General features: G+C 46.5%; 2 protein-coding genes across 5 annotated transcripts in view; one reads left to right on the top strand and one right to left on the bottom strand.

Annotated features, from left to right (window-relative positions):
* PML (PML nuclear body scaffold) overlaps positions 1-18254 on the bottom strand; it is a 38718-nt gene extending 20464 nt beyond the window's left edge. For all 3 annotated transcript variants that reach the window (XM_049613850.1, XM_049613851.1, XM_049613852.1), the window contains exons 1-3: positions 17984-18254; positions 15423-15889; positions 169-749 (exon numbers count right to left, since the gene is read on the bottom strand). In XM_049613850.1, the coding sequence (XP_049469807.1) occupies positions 169-749; positions 15423-15889; positions 17984-18118 (1183 nt within the window). In that variant the 5' untranslated portion in view covers positions 18119-18254. The remainder of the gene's footprint in view (positions 1-168; positions 750-15422; positions 15890-17983) is intronic.
* Positions 18255-18340: 86 nt separating this feature from the next.
* STOML1 (stomatin like 1) overlaps positions 18341-21193 on the top strand; it is an 11933-nt gene continuing 9080 nt past the window's right edge. The window contains exon 1 of one of the 2 annotated variants that reach the window (XM_049613854.1): positions 18341-18413. Coding sequence is in view for 1 of the 2 variants with exons in the window: in XM_049613853.1 (XP_049469810.1) it covers positions 20534-20666 (133 nt within the window). In the remaining variant the exon portion in view is untranslated. Of the gene's footprint in view, positions 18414-20428; positions 20667-21193 lie in introns of those variants that run through there. The other variant, XM_049613853.1, reaches the window with a different exon arrangement.

Genomic DNA, 21193 nt, shown 5'->3' with positions numbered 1-21193 from the left:
CCTGTGCTCGGGAATGTACGATGTGAGCAAATCTGACTTTAAACAAAAACAAAACTAAAAACAAACCCACGGCTTTCTTTTCTGCCCTGTCTCCCCCAGGGAGCGACAGCAAGGCACAGGCCCTTAAATGGTAAACAGGTCGGCCACAAGGGTGGCTCGGGTGCTTACCCGTCGCCTGAGTGATGCAGGAGACGAGTCCCTGCAAGCGCACTTTGAATTCGTCGAAGCCATCGGTGCGCACGGCGGCTTGCAGGTTCTGGGGCTCCTCCTGGCGCAGGCGGCTGAGCGCCTCTCGCAGGAAGCCGTGCATGTCCAGCACCTCCTGGTCAGAGGCGTAGCGCTTCATCCTCTGCACCAGCGCGCCTCCCATGCGGATGCGCTGCAGCACCGCTTCCAGGTGGCCCAGCTGGCCCGCGATCTCATCGTAGCTTCGCTGGTACCGCGCGCTCACTCCCTCCAGCAGCTCTTGCTCCTGGGCCAGCACGTGCGCTACCACCTGGCGCACGCGCGAGTGGATCAGCTCCTCGGTGTCTGCGCGCATGCGGCCCAACTGGCTGACAGCCGCGTGCATCTGCGCGTGCGCCGCGCCAAAGGCGCGGTCCTGCTCCTGCAGCGCCTGTGCCATGGCGTCCAGCTCGTCCTGCCGCTGTTGGATCTCCGCGCTGATGTCGCACTTGAGCTCGCTGTGGCCGCTATCCAGGAGCGCGCACGAGCAGCACAGCGGCTTGGAGCAGCCTCGGCAGTAGATGCTGCAGACACACAAGGCCGGCCTCAGTTAGGGCTCTCCTGCTTCTAACCCCTTTATATTTTTGTTATTAAACTCCTTTTCAAAAATTACAAAACTTTGAATCATGGTATGTCCCTAGGTTCGTGCTTTTCTCCATTCAGTTTGTGGTCTCCAAACTACCCATAGAGCATTAGAACGTAAAAAAGTTACTTAAGTAACAACAGCTAGCCTCCAGTCGTGAAACAAGGCACAGATACACAGATTGTCTCTCCACACCGTTTCTGAATTTCCTTTCCCCGCCTCCGAGGCAACCAGGTGAGCACTGGGGTGCATCCTTCCACAACTGTCTGCTCAAACCACTTTACACAAATATCCAGACTGCTTGCAGGATTTTAAGGACTTGATACATTTCATCCCCTTTCTTTTTAAAGTTTACCGGGTAAGTGGTGCATGGTGCGTGGATGGCTCAGTAGGTTAAGCCTTGGACTTTTGACTTCGGCTCCGGTCATGATCTTGGGGTTGGTGAGTTCAAGCCAGCAATCGGGCTTTGCCCTGACAGCGCGGAGCCTGCTTGAGGATTTTCTGTCCCCTCTCTCTCTACCCCTCCCCCACTCGTGCACACATGCTTGCTCTCTCAAAAATACATAAACTTTAAAAAAAGGTATTAAAGGGGCGCCTGGGTGGCTCAGTCGGTTGAGCGTCAGACTTCAGCTCAGGTCACGATCTCGCAGTCCGTGAGTTCGAGCCCCGCGTCAGGCTCTGGGCTGATGGCTCAGAGCCTGGAGCCTGTTTCCGATTCTGTGTCTCCCTCTCTCTCTGCCCCTCCCCCGTTCATGCTCTGTCTCTCTCTGTCTCAAAAAAAAAAAAAAAAAAAAAGGTATTAAAGTTTATTTATTTTGAGATAGACAGTTGGTGGGGGGGGGGGCAGAGAGGGAGGAAGAGAGAATCCCAAGTAGGCTCCACACTATCAGTGCAGGGCCCAAGGAGGGGCCTGAACTCATGAACTGAGATCATGACTTGAGTCGAAATCCAGAGTCAGAGGCTTTAACCTACAGAGCCACCCAGGTGCTTTCACATTTCATCCCATATAATCCTCACTAGAGTTACTGAGGGGAGAATTATTGCTGTTCTCATTTCACAGATGAAGAAAGGGAGACAATCAGTGGTTAAATAATTGGCTCAAGTATCTACAACAATTTTGGTGAGTTGACGTTTGTTCTTAAAAAGAAAAAAAAGATCATGCTATAAAAGATCATGAGTAATGTCTTTGTAGCTTCCTCCTCTAATTTAACTTTTGTTCAGGACATTCCTCTAGGTCTAATAAGTATAGATCTAATGTATTCTCTTTATAGCCCCCTTAAATTCCACATTGTACCACAATTGATCCAGTCATTCTCCTGTTAATGGACATTCTAGTGATTTCCTATTTGTACTTTTTTTGTCAATATGGATAAAGCTTTATGTGGCCTAACACATGGGTGCTTTTGTTTCTATGAAATAGGTTACAAAAAATAGGAATGCTAAATCAAAGGGTGTGCATTATTTTCATTTACTTAATATATTTTAGCTAGCACTTGCACAGCATTTATTGTGTATCAGACAATATTATGAGTATTTGAGAAATATCACTCTTTTAATCCTCCTAACAATCCTACAGAGTAGGAATTATTATATCCCCATTTTAAGGATGAGGAAACTGAACAAGAGGTACAATAACTCGTCCAGGATCACAGTTGGTAAGTGATAGAGTCCAGAGGGCAAACTGTAGGAGGCAGAATAATGAGGCAGAATAATGTACTAATTCCCAGAACTGGAGTATGTTAACTTCTATGACAAAAAGGACTTTGTATATGTGATTAAGTTAAGGATCTTGGGATGGGAAGATTATCCAGGTGGACCTAGTGTAATTACGAGGGTCCTTATAAGGAAAAGGGGGAGGCAGGCAGGTGTGAGAAGGAAGACGTGATAATGGAAGCAGAGGTCTCGTGCTATCCTGCTGGCTTTAAAGATGGAAGGGGGTCATGAACCGAGGAATACAGGCAGCTTCTAGGAACTGGAAAAGGCAAGAAAATAGATTCTCCCCAAGAGCCTCCAGAAGGAACATGGCCCCGCCAACATCTTAATTTTCTCTCAGGGAGACCCATTTCAGACTTCTGACCCCCAGAGGTACATAGTAACAAATGTGTAATGTTTTAAGCTCCTAAATTTGTGGTAATTTGTTACAGCAGCAATAGGAAACTAATATAAAAACCCAGCCAGCCAGGCGCAAGTCCAGGCTCTGAAACGCTATAATGCTGCCTCTTCAAATACTACCAGGAAAATATTGTTAGTTACTTCCCCAGAAATATTGCTATCATCTGTTATCAACAGCAATGATAATAAGTCAGCCCACCTGAGGCCAGGAGAGAGGCTCTTAGCTGGAGCCACTTTGGCCTCGGTTAAAGATCAACTTGTCCTGGAACTGCCAGCAGAGACTGTGCTGGCCAACCTGACTCCAAAATTGTGGCACGAGGCACTGGTCCTCGGCTTTGTCGGCTCTCAACCTCCCCAGACCACCGAAGAGGGCAAGGCTTCAGAGCTCGAACCTCTTGATCAAATACAGGAGATTTATGCTAGGCTAGCTGAGGTTTCCTGGAGAGCCCAGAGCGTGAGGGAAGCATGGGAGTTGCCACTGGGTCAAGAGCACTCAGCAACTCCAACATGGGGAAATCTGATCTAAGTAACAGAGACCCATCACCAAGAGGCAGGGCCGGTGACTGAGGTAAGCGTCAACTGAAGCAGAGGGCAACTGTGGATCTGACCTCAGCTCTGTGCCCTTAGCAAGTCACTTAACCTCTTTTTGCCTCTATCTTCTATCTGTAAAACAGGGATAACCCCCACCTCATATGGGAATTCTATAGAGGATCAAATGAGAGAAGTCCTACATATATGTTCTCAACAAAGACTGCGATCATTATAATTGACTGAGATATTAGCGCTCACCGATGATACCATTAACAAGAAATGCTGAGCAATTATGAAAAGAACTAATAACTCTACAGAGGGCAGTTTGGCAATATCCATCAAAATCACAAATGTATTTATCCTCTGACCCAACAATCCCCCTTCTGCGTCTCTATTCTGTAGCTCTACCTCAACATGTACAAAATAACATCTGTACAATGCAACACAGTCCATAATGGCAAAGAATTGAAACACGCTAGGCAAACAGTTGCATAAATTATGATACAACCATACAATGGAATGCTATCCCAGCAATTCAAATGAAAAGAATTATGGAAAAAATTCCCAGGCTCTCATTCACAAACAACAATTTTCAAATGCTCAAAAAAAAAAAAAAAAGTAGACATACTTCTAACAAAAAATATATACATGGGAAAAAAAGAATTCCACTGAGAAAGAATCTAAAAAACAAAAGTGTCTCAAGGCCCCAACTGGAAACACTAAATAAATATCACGATATCAATTCTCTTCAAGTTCAGATAAAGGTTTAAAGCAATTTTAATCAAATTACAGATGAGAGTTTGAAACTTCATCAATGGATTCTCAATTTCACAGGACAGAATAAACAGATCAAATAGTTAAGAAATTTTGGGGAAAGGGCACCTGGGTGGCTCAGTCGGTTAAAAGCTACCAACTCTTGGTTTCTGCTCAGGTCATGATCTCAAGGTTCATGAGTTCGAGCCCCATGTTGGGTTCTGTGCTGGCAGTGAGGAGCCTGCTTGGAATTCTCTCTCTCCCTCTCTCTCTGTCCCTTCCCTCCCCCTGACCCCGCTTGCACACGCTCTCTCTCTCTACTAAATAAACTTAATGGGAAAAAAAGGAATTTTGGGGAAATCAGTGTCAGAAAGGGGAATTTTCTCTGCCAGATAACATAGGATAGAACTACCATTATTTTAAGAAGTGTGTGTGGCACTAGTCCAAGAGTAAAAAGGAAGGAAAATCAGCAGAACAGACCAGATATTACTTATCTAGGTCCTGGCATCCGTATAAGAATGTGATATTTTATAGAATAAAGAAAGCATCCCACACTAATGGACATTAAACAATTCCACTCAACAGTCAGAATCGAGAAAACCAGCTACTGCGGTGGGGAGAAGCAAATTAGGGCTTGTTTCACTCGTGATGCCGCAATACATTTCCGGTGGGTCACAGACTTAACTATGAACCATAACACCATAGAGGTGTGATAGTTGACTACTGATGATGGTAAAGACCTTATAGCCACTGAAGAAATGGAAGAAATCATACACTCAACAGATGCGACTACCCAAAAATTCAAAACTATGTATTTTTCGGAAAGACATTCACAACTTCCTATCGTGAGAAAAGCAGGTTACAGAACTATCTGCTTCTGTTCAGTTTGGTTTATGTGATTGTAGAGACGGCAGGAAGGAGAGTAAACAGTCTATATTGAGGGGAGTTACTTCTTTCTCTTTCTCCCTCCCTCCCCCTTTTCATCTATTTACATTTTCCCAAAATTTCCATAATCACTTCTAAGTGAAGGAGTTTGGACTTTAAAGAGGAGGCAATGGAGAACCCTCAGAAAACATTCCATCTAGGAATAATAAAGCTTTTCCTCTTCTTCCCTGACATGTATTGTTTTGCTTGTCCCTTTATGACTGTTCAGTGAATTGACTATGTCGTTAATATTTTAGTTAGAAGCCTCAACATGTTTCCTGGGTTCTCAGTCTCCCTATCTGAAAGCTGCCTATGTCTTAAATTGCCATGCCAGAGGCCATGTGACAGCAGGAAGGATATGGGTCCTGGAGGTGGACGGCCTTGGGCCTGAATCTGAGCCCTTCTGATTCCTAGCTACAAGGCCTGGAGTAAAATACTTTCTCTCGAGTCTTAACTTCCCTGTCTATAAAATGGGGATAAATAAGAATGCCTCTCATAGACTGTTGCAAGGACAAAGATGGGCTGGTGTATGGGAAGTCACCTGCACAGTGCCAGCTACACATTGGACATTCTGGAGCCATGCAAGAAGGGGAGGCATTAACTACACATGTTTGCACGGCAGGGATATTAGCCCTACTGTTGGTAAGTCAACCTCTCAACCTCAGACAGTACGGAAACATCATATTGAGTGTGGTCTCTGGGCTGTCCCCTTCCCACTAGGGTCAGGCCAGCCCAGTGTAGCCACACCTCCTGCTGAGGCCAGAGCGGTATGCCACTTCTGCTGTTCTAAGAAACAGGGCTGGGAAATCCAGGAAGCAAAAATCCTATGAAAATGGGACCCGTGGAGGAGAGCTGGCCCCAGAGCAGGACTCCAGGGCAGAGCCCGGCTGGTCTGAATGGGAACTGAAAAACTCTCTACTCTACCATGCTCACTTCCACGAGAGTGACAGGGAGCTTCCACTTTGAGGGAATAGCAAAAGGAACAGCCTCCTTTGGAAACTCAAATTATTGGCTAGAGGGCAATTAAAGGGATACATTTGTCATTTACATACAAATATGAATGCTTTCAATCAGACTGGTTTCCTGCTCTGCTGGGAAACAGAGTTGAGGAAAGATTTCTGAAGCCAGAAGAGATGGGTAATTGCAGAGCCTGGGATACTTAGAGCGAAAGCATTATTCCTATTGACTTCCCCTCCTCCAACTCTTCATTGGTTGAGAAGGTGGTGACAGAGATCGTAGAACCTAAGGGCTCAGAGAGGAAGACACCAGAAAGGCAGCAGCGAGAAAAGGTAAGAGGAGGAAGCTTTGTCTGTTTCTCACACCCATCTTATGCCAACCCCACAGCCAAGAATGAGAAAGAGAAAGTTTGTGCTTTTCCTTCCCCACTCTTTTCTTTTTTCTTCAGACTGTCATGTAAATTCTAGATAGTTAACATACCATGCAATATTGGTTTCAGGAGTAGAATTCAGTGGTTCAACACTCACATACAACACCCAGTGCTCATCAAGACAACTGCCCTCGTTTAATGCCCATCACCCATCTACCTTCCCCACTCTTTTCTAGGCAGGTCCCTGCTCCCAAGACAGAGGGCTGGCGTGTCCATTATGACCCACTGAAAGGCCACTCAAGCCAGAGACCAAGGGGGAACGCCAGATACGCGCCCCCCTCCAACCACTTCAACAAATCACTAACTCTTGCTGATTCTACCTTCATTTACCCTCCACCCCCAAATATTAAATACCAACTATGCATGAGCATGGCACTAGGATGTAAAGACGACCGAGGTAGAATCCTGGTTCCTAAATCTGTCACATGAGTTCCCATTGCTACACACCTTTGTTCTTGCCTCGATCACAACTTATCTCCTTTGGCATATCCCCTAACAGGCTTCCCTGCCTCTGGTCTTTCCAATCAACCCTTCCCAGTGCCACCAACACGGTATTTCTAAAATGTGATGATCGTCATATGCTGGGACCATTGCAATGACCCCCCTCAGAAGTATAGCCAAAACAGTATCAAGTGCAAGACATTTTTAAAGCATCACATAAGCTATATGTTAATAAAGGAGATTTGATTTTTGGAACAGTTTTAGATAACTTGGAATTCACTGCATTTTATCATAATGGACTACAATTATACAATATTGAATGTTAGTGAACAGTGATGAAGTAGGGATTTACACGCCAGGAAATGTTGCAAGGCAGCAAGACAAGGTTTATCACATAGATGAGTACAGTGACTACAAACTATTTAAATCTGATCTAATTTCAGTAAATGAGATGGCAAAAGAGATGGAAGTAGCTAAAACAATCGGTTAATTAAAGCCATGAATAAGAAAAACATGATTTGACTAAGTTAACAATAAACACTGTTTATCAGTCAAGTGACACATGGCATAAAAAGGCAGCTCTTCTACTTGGCTATACCAATCTTGAAATGCTTTTCTAACTCTAACAGCTTTGGCAGAATAAATCCAAATTGTAAGAGATGCCAAAGCGGAATTTGTTACAAAATTCAAAGACTAAAGTTAATCATTAAATGTTAATGACTCTGGTAAAACAGAAAACAGGCAGTAAATCCTTACGTGAAACAATTTTGATAGTCTCAAGTACTTTTACTACAATGTGTATAAAATGATTTATCATCATCTTCATTACTCATTCAAGAGTCATTAAACAAATCAGTTCCCCCCAAATCATAGTAATACTGTTAAGATTATGAATCAGAAAAACCCAAGAAATAATACTAATACATTATAATACTAATGGCAATAGAGCAAAAAAGAGTACAATGAGGAGGAAAAGGAAGAGGAAAAAAGAGAAGGAGTAAGAAAATTTCCCTGTAATAAGAATTTCTAGATTGAAGAAGTCTGCCAGGTTTCAGAATTGGATACAAAATGCTCAACACCAAGACAGTTTGGTTAAATTAATAAACTTCAAGAATGAAAATACCTTTAGGTATCAAGACAGAAAAAGCAAATAAATTTGGCCTCAGACCTCTCCTCATGAACATTTGATGCTGGAAGACTACGCGGCAAAGTCTACAAAATTCTAAAGGCAACAGTGTAACCCAGGTATATTATACCCAGCCAAGATATCATTCAAACAGAAGAGCAACTGATAGACATTTTCTTTTTTTAAAAAAAAATTTTTTTTAAACGTTTTATTTATTTTTAAGACAGAGAGAGACAGAGCATGAACGGGGGAGGGGCAGAGAGAGAGGGAGACACAGAATTGGAAGCAGGCTCCAGGCTCTGAGCCATCAGCCCAGAGCCCGACGCGGGGCCCGAACTCACGGACCGCGAGATCGTGACTTGAGCTGAAGTCGGATGCTTAACCGACTGAGCCACCCAGGCGCCCCAACATTTTCAATACTAAGAGATCCTAGGAATTTAGACTGCTTACTGACAACATCCATCCAATTAAGAGCTGAATTGAAATAAAGAATTTATAGGAACGAATGCTAAAGTACAAGGGCCAGGGCCACGCATGAGAGCCATTTTAACATAGAAACAAGTGAGATAGATGGGAGTGGGCCATCCTGATCTTTTTCAGCAGAGACTCTAGCTACTATTGTCTAAAATGGAAATGTTTCATTAAAACCAAACTATAATAACTACAACCTCTTAATGTCTTAGTATTTTTTTTTTTGCTTAGTCTTAGATATTTTAGGAAACATTTTACAATGAAGAAACATTTCTTTGAAGTTTAGTAAAGTCTAATTTTACTTCAGTAAAATTTTTCTTCAGTATCTTTTTCTTCTGCTAAAGTTAAGGAAAATTAAATTTATCATTTCTTAAATAGCACGCTTTCTTTTAATAATCCACTTCTGAGGGGAAAAAAACACTCGAGTTCTAAACAAGCAACTTGCAGAATCCTTTTTTGCAACTCAGCCCAGTTGTTAGTTGAGGACTGCCTGCCTGTAGTGGCCAGCAGTGCCAGGAAACGCACACACTGTTTGCAGTCAGGAAAGCCTCTACCCCATTTGGGTCTTGGCTCAGACAAGTTCTCCCAGTTGGGTTAGCTCCCATTAATGCATTGGCCTCTTGCCTCATTTATACAATGGGAACAGTTCTCTCTTCCTCAATAATCTTTCAAGAAGGCATGAGAATTAAGATAACAGCCCAGGAAAAACATCTCAAAAGACAGATAAGTATTAATAAAAGGGATACTGCAACCAGAAGAGCCCATTCTCTGCCCAGGTTGGAAAAGGGAAAACACCTCCTGCTGGAAAGGGACGGCCCAGGTTCCAAGGAGTTGGGAAGCTTCATCTGAGGCTGGCTTCAAACCTGTCGCCTGCATGGATGGGTGTCTGATCCAATCAGAAACATACTCAGACTAGGCTTAGAATCCGGGAAGGGATTCTTGCTTTCTCCCACTGGATTTGAGAATGAGGGTGTGTACAAGGGCCTCTGGAGCTGCAATCATCTGGCAAGCGACAGGAAGAAACCCTTCCGTGAATGGGGCTGACTTGGAGCAAAGAAGGGTCACAAGAAATACAGAGAAAGCAGGTCCTGTTGACATAATATGAATATCTAATCAAGTAGGGTCAGAGGCTGGCCACAACCCTGTTCACTTCTTACATAAGCCATTCATTCATTTTTGCTTAAGAGACTGACTAAAAATTTGTTACTAATTTACACGTTTGTTTTCGTTGTATCTCATACAGACAAACCTCTTCAAGGTACACTTCACATGGCCCTCTTATCTACGCATTCAACCAAATCTACCTTGGGGCTCCATGCCCCCCACCCCCATGAAAGGAAAAGCAGTTGCTCTTGGCTTGGCTCAGAAAACAAGTCCCCTGGGTGAGTTCATAGAAAAACTTGGAAATGGATTCTTTGTGCCCTAACTCCTGGCAGCATCCTTCTGCTTGCTCATGTGGTGCTTCTGGGTCAGCTTTCAACCCCGGTAAGATCATCAATCCCCAAGAAGACGCAATTTACTGATAACTTCACAGAGGGTACCAGGAAGGCCCCAGACAGGCTGGGCCAAGGAGGCCAGCCGGACACCGAGGGTGCAAACGAATTTCAGGAGGCACTTGCTTGGTTCATGAGGGCAAGGGGGCTCCTCATAGTTTGCACCTGTGGCATCTGGCCTTCTTCCCCCACCCAGCCCTGAGGGGGAGCCCATGAGGTCCATGAGGATGTCTTTTCCATTTCCTTCTCAGCTAGCAGCCCTTCCCTTCCTTATCCCCAGCTTTGCCACTGAGATCTGTCCGTCTCTGCCCTGAACCTTCCCCTGGGCTGTCCCGCCTGCTTCTCCCTGTCCTCTTGTGAAATCATTCCAACTTCTGGCCTTGGGAACTCTTTTCCCAGGTTACGGTCTCATCACACCTTTCAAACTGGATTAATAGATCTTTTGTTTTTTCCACTCAACTAATCCAAATGCTTTCTGGCTATAAGCTTTGATGCCTCTGGATTAATTCCTCCACCCCATCCGGCCAAGCTTTGGGATCTGACACCCAGATATGGGAGTCAGTTCCAACTGCTGTCCTCGACTCAATATTACTATTGGGCAAAAGGCACTCCCCAGCAATCCCAAAAATGGAAAGGTTGGTGGTCACCTTTAACTCCAGGTGAGGCAGGCCCTGGTAGTGTGAGATTTGGGCCCCTTCCCCATTCTTCCATCTCCGCATTCTTGCAGACCTCACCCCCATCTGTACCACAGCCTCAGTCTCCTAATGGGGCTCCCTTTCCCCTGGTCCAGGTCCTTTGCTTCAGTTTCTGCTAGGTACGTATGCCCAACAGCACAGTGGTCAATCTCCTCAAATGCTTTATGGAATGGGGTGAAATATAAATAAGTATGCAGCCAAAGAAACAAATACTGGGTCTCCTGGCTCCCAAACTTACCCACTTCACAGAACCACAGTGCAGGGAGAGAATCTGACCGTCCCACCCTCTGCCTTAACACCCATCAGTGGGCTTCCAGCAGAGCCCCCCCATAGGGTCCCTCTCAAAGTGTGTTCTATAGACTGTTCACTGGTAAAACAAGAGTGAAATGCACGAAAAAGGAACAAGCTGAGAATAATCTATGTCCTAAAATTTTAGGATAAAGTTCTAAATCCTCTAAGCCTCCCATGTCTGACCCCAGTTCCCTCATCCAGCCCCTGCCTTCAGGCATACCCTTTACTTGCAATTCCTGAAATGCAGCCGACTGACTAGTGCCTCTGCCTTTGTACAGGCTTCCTGGCCCACCCTGTCCTGCCCCCAATGCCGTTTCTCCTTTCTCACGTGTCAGGCTAAATGTGACACCTTCTTGGAAGCTGCATACGCCAGTCAATGCCTTCTCGAAGATGACGCACTTTTGGGCCTGTGCTCCTCCTGCTTTCTGTCCTTAACAAATGACTGAGCACACATCCCGATGTCAGCCCAGTGCGCATGGGGATACTGGCAAGGGAACATGTAAGATAGCAAGGTAGAAGACAGTGTGAAAGGGCAATTATCCAAGCTCAGGGTGAGCAGATTTCCTCCTGGCACTTTCTAGCCTTGATGGTTAGTCACAGATCTGGTTCTTCCACCAGGTGGCGACCTCACAGAGGGCCAGGGCTGTATCTGTTCACATTTATACCCTAGCACCTAGCAGACGGCGTGCCACATAGAAGGAAGTAGGAAATGTACTCCAGGCAGGGCGCCTGGGTGGCTCAGTCGGTTGGGCGGCCCGACTTCGGCTCGAGTCATGATCTTACACTTTGTGGGTTCGAGCCCCGCGTCGGGCTCTGTGCCGACAGCCGGGAGCCTGGAGCCTGCTTCCGATTCTGTGTCTCCCTCTCTCTGCCCCTCCCCTGCTTGGGCTCTATCTCTCTCTGTCTCTCAAAAATAAATAAATGTAAAAAAAAAAAAAAAAAAAAAAAAAGAGGACTCCACGCCAGTGGTGAAAGTGGTGATCAGGATCAATGCCAGTGGCCCAGGACAGACATTCCCAGGCTGAGTTCTGAGTTTAAAGCCACCTGTGGTGCTGCTCCCCAACCAGAGTCCTAAATCAGCTTGGTGTCAAAGGACGGAGTGGTTTGTGACCGCATTGTGACCTGAAGAAAGCTGTGGGTTATTTATGGCACTGAAGTTTTGTGCAGAAAAAACAAGTTGAATGTTCCCAGTAACTGCTAGCAAATCATGAAAACAGTGTGAATCGTGAGTGTCTGTGTATGATTTTTAAGCAATATGATCAGGTTTTTGAAACCATCCACCTTGATCAAGGGATGGGAATCCTACGCTCTTGGCTGGACCAGCCCTGCCCATTGTACCTGGACAGAAACCCACCCCAACCCCTACATCAGAGGTGGGACCACTTGTAAGCCACTAACATCTTATTTAGAAATAAGAAAGGGGGGCATAGTGACAGGTATAAAAGAAATTTTTAAATTATGAAAGAACTTAGGATGAACTGGAAAATTTTCAGAAAATCTCACTCAAGATCCAAAACAGACCAATACCAAGGAAAAAACCTGACTCTTCAAAAAAAGCACCAGTCTCAGATAGTTTCTCGAGAAACTTCTACAAACCCCAAATTGCTTATGTTCTTGAATTGTTCTAAAGCAGAACAGAGAAATTATAGGAACAGGATTTTAACATTGACTGTGTACTTAATATGTGCCAGGCACTGTGCTAAGCAATTTACATGTGTGTGTATGTGTGTATATACCATGTTCAAACAAGCTTACAAATTCACTGAAGGAGATTAGTAGAAAATGGATCAAAAAACGTAAAAGAAATCACACATATTCATAAAAATTGATCACATTTATAAATATAGATAATAGCCTAAATAACACAGTATTAAATGGAATCTAGCTATGAATTAAAATAATAGTATCAGGACCCAATAGGGTTTTTTCTCCTGGGAATTGAAAAAACAGCTCAACATAAAGAAACATACCTCTGTATAATTCATCACACCGAAAGGTAAAAGGACACCTTCACAGGATCAAAGAACACCCATTCCCGAGTTAAAAATAAAACAAAATAGCAGCCACAAAAAACTTCGTAGTAAGAGAGAAGCGGGAGGCAACTTTCTGAATGTGATTTTGTCAAATTACCTAAGGAAGCCAATAATAAACAGTGTATTAGAATGCATAAACTTTCTCATGAAAGCTAGGAATAAGATAAAGTTGCCTTTCCTGACCACTTCTTCGCAGTATTCAATATTGTTCTGGCAGTTCTAGCTAATGAAACAAAGCTACAAAGAGGAAATATGCATAAATACTGGAGAGAAAAAGGTTTTTATTATTTGCAGATGATATGATTGTTTACCTAGAAAATCCAAAAGAATCAATTAGAAAACCTTACAAAAAGGAAAGAGCTCAATCAGATGGCTAGTCTAATACCAATATACATGAATCAGGAGGCCTAGAGCATGTTAATGATGACCAGCTAGAAATTATAATGGAAAATATTTTATTCACAGGGTTATTAAATATTATAAATTAAACTATAGTTTAAAAGTTCAAGAAGTATGTCAATAGCACTATAAAACTCAAAAGATATAACCAGAGATGTAGCCAACTCCCCCCAGATTTAATAAAATCCCAATGAATATGTAGGTTCTGAAATTACATAAACTGTAAGAACAAAAGAGAAGCAAAAATGAGGAAGAATGGGAATTTAATTTGCCTTATCAAACATGAAGCTAGCTACAGCATTCCCTACAGCAGTAAGGATTAGCGAAGGAATAGTCAGATCATTGGCCCAGAACAGATATTTACAAACATACTCATGATTACTTGGTTATTTAGTAGAGCATTAGAGGGCATTTCAGATCAAGGCAAGAGTGGATTATTCAATAAAAGTTGTTGAGAGAACCAGCTTTCCATTTGGAGAGAAAAGCAAAGTGAGAATCCTACTTTATATCATGCAGAAAAAGAAATTCCATACAAATTAGAGATTTAATTATAAACACAAAACCATGAGATTATTAAAATAGAATATAAGAAAGTATTTTTAACATTGGAAGGGGGAAAAAGTCTTTCCTAGTATGATTAAAGCCAGACACGGTAAAGGAAGAGACTGATGAACTGGATTCTATAAAACTAAAAACTTAAACACAATACCTCCTAGGAAATGAAATGACAAAAGTCAACCTGAGAAAAACGCTTGCACAGCTACTGGTTCTTGCAATTAAAGAGACTTATTTCTGGAAGGAAAAACATCAAACAAATAGGTAAAGGACCTAAATAGGCAATTCACAATTGAAGAAAAAACAATGGCCAATAAACATATAAAAAAGTCACTAAACCTGAATCTTAATAACAAAGAAATCCAAATTCAAGTTGATATTATCTGTTGGCTAAGGAACCTGCAGGAAATGCATTCTGGTAGTGCAGGTGGTAAAAGTCCAAGCAGGAAGCAAGCCACCTTGAGTTTTAGGAGGAATGCAGTTCTGAGTGTGTCCCCTATGGGCAAAGAATACCTTCACTTTGCGGATCCCAAGGGATCTACAGAATCTTACAGAAAGCAATCTATTGGGAGTGGGGAGAGTTCACGTTCATATGCCACCTTTTTGGCTAAAAGAGGGAAAATAAGAATGTATAAGACTATATACCCCTATCTATCTGTGCGTATACTCCCAAAGAAACCCTGGAAACATTCAAAACTGGTAACAATGGTTAACTGTGGATGGGGAGGGAGGGAGAGAGAAATGGTAGGAATTAAGCAGACAGGGACAGAGTGGAAAGGAGACTTGCCCCCTCTCTTTATAAATTTTGTGACTTTTTGACATACAAACGTATTATCAAAAATACTGAATTAAAATCCTGTGCTGTTTAATAAAAATAATTTTAACTGGATTCGATAGGGTTTTTTCGAAATAGACATCCTGAGATAGTACAGTGTTATAGTTTTGCCTTTTCGGACAGAAACGAACTACCTGCATCTCATCTAGAATCCAACTCTATACCTGACTCCATGGCTGTGATATGGAAAATTCCACTGTAAGACTTTCTAAAGGCAGTTTGGTAACAGGTATCAAAGTATAAAATTTTCACACTCCTTCACCCAGCAATGGCATTTCCAAAATTTATCCTGAAGAAATTATTGGATAAATTTGTAAAGCCGACTCTGCAGCTTTATTTATTACAAGGGGGAACTGGAAACGATTACTACCCATTTGTAGGAGATAACAGAAATTGCGGCCATGGCCACAGCACAAATGCTGCCGGTCTGAGGACCACACTTTGAGTTGCAGGACCCTAGAAGCTCCTCATCTCACGTTCCCAGCTATGTGCCTCTCTGGATCTCTGCTCCCTGCACCTTCTACCGGTATCTTGGATGTGCCACCCCACCCTGGGCCGGCCGGCTCACCTAGTCAGCATAGGGGTGCGGTGGTTGGGGTTGGAGCAGAAGATGTTGTTGGACTTCCGCGTGCCATCTAGGAACTCACGCACTGACTGGCTGCGGAGCTCTGCCAGGGGCCGGGCCTCGTGCTTGAGGAACCACTGGTGCGCCTCGAAGCACTTGGCACAGAGGAGCTGCTCACACTCGAAACACCAGAAGTCGGCAGTTTCTTTGCAACGGGTGCAGAGTGCCTGCGCGTCCACGATCTGCCGGTACACCGACAGGCGCCGCTGCAGACTCTCGAAGAAGACGTTATCCAGGGCCAGCGAGTCAGAGCCTGCGGGCCCGGGCGCCTGGCAGATGGGGCACTGCGTGCCCGGCGCCCCCAGGCATCCCGAGCACAGCGTGTGCAGACAAGGCAGCAGTTTGGGGCACTTGGCTTCTACCTGGCAGCCCTGGCAGCGCAGGAACTCGAACTCCTCCTCCACGGCTTTCTGGGGGACCAGAGAGGTGGGGGTGAGGCCTGAAATCCAGGAGTCCCCACCCACCGCACCCACTCCTGTGGCTGCACAGAGTCCCATTCCAGGAAGGCTGATACAAAACCGAGGCTTACCAGTACCCCACTCCGCCACTCACTCACACCTTCCAGCTCTCCCTCCACAGTTTACTGAGCATCCCCTAGGCCCTGAGATACCCGGATGGATGGGATAAATCCCTGCCTTCAAGGAACTCAGTTTAGAGAGGAGATACATTAAAGCGTCTCTCATATGACATCGTATAAAGTGCTTAATATGGTTTGGCGTCTCCTCAAAAAGTTAAACGTACAACTACCATACAAACTCAGAAATATCATTCCTAGATGTATTTCCCCAAAGAACTGAAAACAAGTACCTGAACAGATACTTACGTGCACACCCATGTTCCCAGCATCATTAGGCACATTATGCACAATAGCCAAAAGGCAGAAATACCCCAAGTGTCCATTGATAGATGAATGGATAAACAAAAGTGTCTACATGTGCAATGGAATATTATTCAGCTTTAAAAAGGAAGGAAGGGGGTGCCTGGCTGGCTCAGTTGGTAGAGCATGTGACTCTTGATCCTAGGGTTGTGAGTTTGAGCCCCATGCTCAATGTAGAAGTTGCTTAAATATAAAATCTTAAAAATTAAATAAAATAAAAAGGAAGAAAATTCTCATACACGCTATGAGAACCTTGAAGACATTACGCTAAGCAAAGCAAGCCAAACACAAAGGGACAAATATTGCATGGTTCCACTTTCTAAACTAGGCAAAGTCATAGCAACAGAAAGTAGATTGGTGGTTACCAGGAACTGGGAAAAGGGGGGCAATAAGGAGCTATTGCTTAAAGAGTACAGTTTCTGTTGGGGGTGATGAAAGAATTCTGGAAATAGAGGGTGGTGATAGTAACACAACATTGTGAATTTACTTAATACCACTGAAAGGTACACTTAAAAATGGTTAAATTTTTGGAGCAGCTGGCTGGCTCGGTTGGTGGAGCATGTAACTCTTGATCTCAGGGTTGTAAATTCAAGCCCCATGTCAGGTGTAGAGATGACTCACAAAACTAAAATCCTTAAGGGGCGCCTGGGTGGCTCAGTCGTTAAGCATCCGACTCCGGCTCAGGTCATGATCTCGCAGTTTGTGAATTCAAGCCCTGCATCGGGCCCTGTACTGACAGCTCAGAGCCTGGAGCCTGCTTTGGATTCCGTGTCTCCCTCTCTCTCTCTCTGCCCTTCCCCTGCTCTCTCTCTCTCTCAAAAATAAACATTTAAAAAATTAAAAAAAAAAAATCCTTAAAAACATGGTACGTTTTATGTTATGGATATTTTACAGCAAAAAAAAGTGCTTAAAACAGTACCTGGCACGTGAGGAGTGTTCATAATTAAGTCGTATTACTCCTAGTTTTAATAATGCAAATAATAAAAGTTACTGCAAGAAGGTGCTTTCATGAAAGGGAGCCAAAGGGCCTGGAAGAACATAGAGCAAGTGATGTAAGTAGCTCCTTTGGGGGAGGAGGGGAGCTGGGGCATTTGTCCGGGAGAAGACTGAGGCAAGCTTCCAGGAGGAGGACCTTGTGGACGGGGGCTGTGCTCGAGGGGTGTTCCAAGAAAAGGATCCTGGAGGTATCCTAGCGGAGAAACCACCACAGGAGCTGTGAGGCCTTAGCCAAGACACTTCTCTCATCCGGGCCAGTTTCCCACTTTCTGATCTGGGAACTTGGGTTTTGGTTTTCCCACACCTGGGACACGTTCCTGGCTCCAGAGGCCTGCGCAGTAGGGCTGCTCCTGCCATTCTCCCTAACCTGTGGACCTTCATCTGAGGCAGGAGCTTAGGAGGCAAAGCGCCAGCGTGGTCATTTTGCCCCCTGCGCCTGGAGAGGCTCCCCTAACTCATCCTGGTCTCACTTACCCCTACCCCAGCCAAGAGGGTCAGGACCCAGTGCCTGCTTTTCTCTCTGTGTCACTCTTTGAGGTGCTTGGCCAAGTTGCCCTCTCCCTTCCCACCTCTCCCCGCAACTGACCAAATCAACAAAGCCTAAACCCCATCTCCCCAAACCCAGTAGTACCTCCGTGGGGCTGTGGCTGGGGCTGGGCTGGTGGTCTTCGGAGACGGACTCCGGGGGAGGCATGGTGGGTGTGGGGGGCAGTGCGGGATCTTGCTGGGGACCCGGAGATTGGGCGAGTGCAGGCTCCCGCTGCATGGATCACAGCACAGTTTCGATTCTGGGTTTTGAGCTTGAGGGGCGGGAGGAGAAGCGGAACGAGAAGCAGGCGCCAGAGGGCCAAGTCTCCCGAACCCGTCCGAGTCTATCCGTAAGGGGCGGCGCCCGCTGAGAGCCCGCCTCCCGAGAGGAAGTGAGACAGAGCGGAGGGGCGGTTCTAGGGGTGGAGGGGCGGCTCTAGGGGCGGAGAGGCCGACTTGGGGGATTTGAAGACACGCCCAGAGCCGGAGGACGGAAGGTGGAGGAGAGGAGAAGACGGTTGGCTGACCTGGGGGTAAGGGAATGTAGCAGATCTGAGCTGGAAAGGAGGCAGCGCCCTCCCTCGGCTTTGAGGGAGGGCCAAGGGGGTGGGGACAGAGATGAGCCACAGGTGGCCCTGCTTCGGGAGAACCCCAGGTCTAGTGGAAGAGCAGTTACCCAAACAGAAGTTTTCATACACTAGTGGGACTGGCTGGAAAGGAGATCCTCGGCTGGCACTTGAAGGAACGGGGAAGGAGGGTGGGTGGTCGCCAGGACTTAGGGGCTGGGGGAACACTTGAACAGCACGTGCAAAGGCATGGAGGTTTGACACAGGAGAGCCTGTTTGAGTCATATTCAGATTTAAGAGGGGACCCATGGGCAGCATCAGAGCCAAGGAGATGGACCAGTTCTGTGAGCAACAAGAGAGTGAGTTTAGAACCCAGGAACATGACCCAACATGGATGCTGGGACGGGCACTCTGACAACCGGGACAGGTGGCCTGATCTAGGACAATGGCTGTGGGATGCAAAGGAGGGATCTGAGTTAGAGACACTGGGAGGACACTGAGTGGAGATGAGGGGGGACAGGATGATGCCTTGGGTGGCAATTGGAAAGGCTGGTGAGTCTGAGGCAGTGGTGGCAGGCTGGCAAGGGGAAGACAGCGAGAAGAGAGCAAATCAGCTCTTGGCCAAAGGAGAAGCGTGCCAGGTCCCAGCTGGTGAGGGGAGAAAGCACAACTCCTCACTGGGTCAAGGGCCCTGGCTTTCAAACATCAAACCATCCCAACCACTGTGCCACCTGCTGTGTACAATTCTGTGCTCAGTTCCAGCTTGGAGCAGACTAGGGATGGTGACAGGATCTTGCTCTTGTAAAGTTTATCATCTGGGGCGTGTGGGGGAAAGGGAATGGCGGGGAGACCCAACTTCCTAGGGACTATGTGAGAGGCCTCAGGGGCCTACCCTAACCTTCAGCCTGATCAGTACCCACCAGGGCTTTAGAATCAGGCCATCAAACTAGGACAAGCCAAAGATGGTGAAGCAGCATCTGCAGAAGGGACATGGCTATGGCTGGGGTGTGAAGGGCCTGAGGAGGCAGGACTGGCATGTAGCTGAGACAAAGAAAGTTGTATTAATTTCTTTGCTCACTCTTTTTTTAATGTTTATTTATTTTTGAGAGAGAGAGAGAGAAAGAGACAGAGTGTGAGTCGGGGAGGGGCCCAGGGAGACACATGCACAGAATCTGAAGCAGGCTCCGGGCTCTGAGCTGTCAGCGCAGAGTCCAGTGTGGGGCCGGAACCCATGAACCTCAAGATCATGACCTGAGCTGAAGCCGGATGCTTACTCAACTGAGCCTCCTCTTTGCTCACTTTGAAAGACACCCCGCCCCAACACCAAGTTGAAAATCAGTGCTTCTCAGAGTAAATTCACCATTTGCATTTGGATTTTCTTGAGCCATGGAGTGGCAAGTTACCTCTGGATCAAGGGGTGTGCCATTTCTGGACCTCTGTGATGCTCTCTCTGGAGGGCCTGCCCCAGGATGGTTTATGCTCTCCCCCTTCTTCCTCACTCTGCTGTACTCCCTGAGGTCTGCACATGAAATTTCTCTTTTTGTGCCAAAGTTCAGGCCCTCCTGCCACACCTGGACCACAACAAGCTGGTTACGGCTTCATTCAACAAGTCTGAGATCCATTCTGTGCCGAGCACTGCTTGCTGGGCTGTGGGGACACAAGGAGGAATAATTTGCTGACCAGACCCTTAAGAAACCCTAATTCTAGATAAGACACCCCCACACCCACACGCACCGCCACCTCAGTATGTGAGTTTGCAGCGGGAGTGCTGAGAAAGCTGGTAGCATTTCCTTGATTCTGGAGTTTTAAACTTCGGCTTCTGAAAACCCACTCACAGAGTTCACCTTGCCTTGCTGCTCCTTTTCCAAGGCCGGGCGAGAGCAGAGAGGCAGGGCTCCAGCGGGTTCGGTCCTCCCGGCGCAGGGGGCGCTGTGCGACGGCGGGAACGCGGCCGAGCTAGCCGCCTCCTCCTGCGTCGCGGCCCGTGAAACCGGAAGCGGCGGCCTGCCGGGGGCGGGCTTGGGGAGCGGCCGGCTGCGCTTGCCGGGCACCGCGCGGGGGCGCGGGGCGTGCCCCAGTCAGGAGCCATGCTCGGCAGGTCCGGGTATCGGGCGCTGCCCTTGGGGGACTTTGACCGTTTCCAGCAGTCGAGCTTCGGCTTCCTGGGCTCGCAGAAGGGCTGCTTGTCCCCGGAGCGGGGCGGCGTGGGGCCGGGGGCCGGTGAGTGGCCGCCCAGCACAGCGGACCCGGGGCGGGGACCGGCCGGCACCCTCTGGAGTCAGCCGGTCTGGTGCCTTCGCACCCTAAGAGGAGGCACAGAGTGGCCACGATGTGGAGAAGGGCCTGGACCGGGCGTTGGGATGCTAGCGCTCCTCCGCCCCCCCACGTAGGGCTGCTGGGCTGTTGCCCCGGAGCCGTCTTATTTTCTAACAGGCCTCACCCCCTGATTTCTCCTCTCGGCTCTTATCAGCCCTTTAAGCCTGGGAAGGGATTTCAAATCCCCATTTTGACCAGAAGGAACCCGGGGTCTAGGCATAGGAGGTCACCAGCTCACTAAGGGCACTTGGTGGCAGAGAAATGGCAGAATCTTCATCCCAGTGACTACTTCTGGATGCCCTGAGCTTAAGCATCTACCTGTTTCCTGATGGATAGCGACAGGAGAAAAAGGCAGGCCTTCAGCTGCCTGTTGTGTCAGCTTTGGTCCTCTTTTGCTCCAGAGCCTTGAGTGTTTCCCTTAGCCCCCCCCC

The sequence above is a fragment of the Panthera uncia genome (genome assembly GCF_023721935.1).
Source record: "Panthera uncia isolate 11264 chromosome B3 unlocalized genomic scaffold, Puncia_PCG_1.0 HiC_scaffold_1, whole genome shotgun sequence".
Taxonomy (NCBI): Eukaryota; Metazoa; Chordata; class Mammalia; order Carnivora; family Felidae; genus Panthera; species Panthera uncia.
The sequence above is the reverse complement of the archived record's forward strand: the minus strand, read 5'-3'. Positions and strand labels throughout refer to the sequence as shown.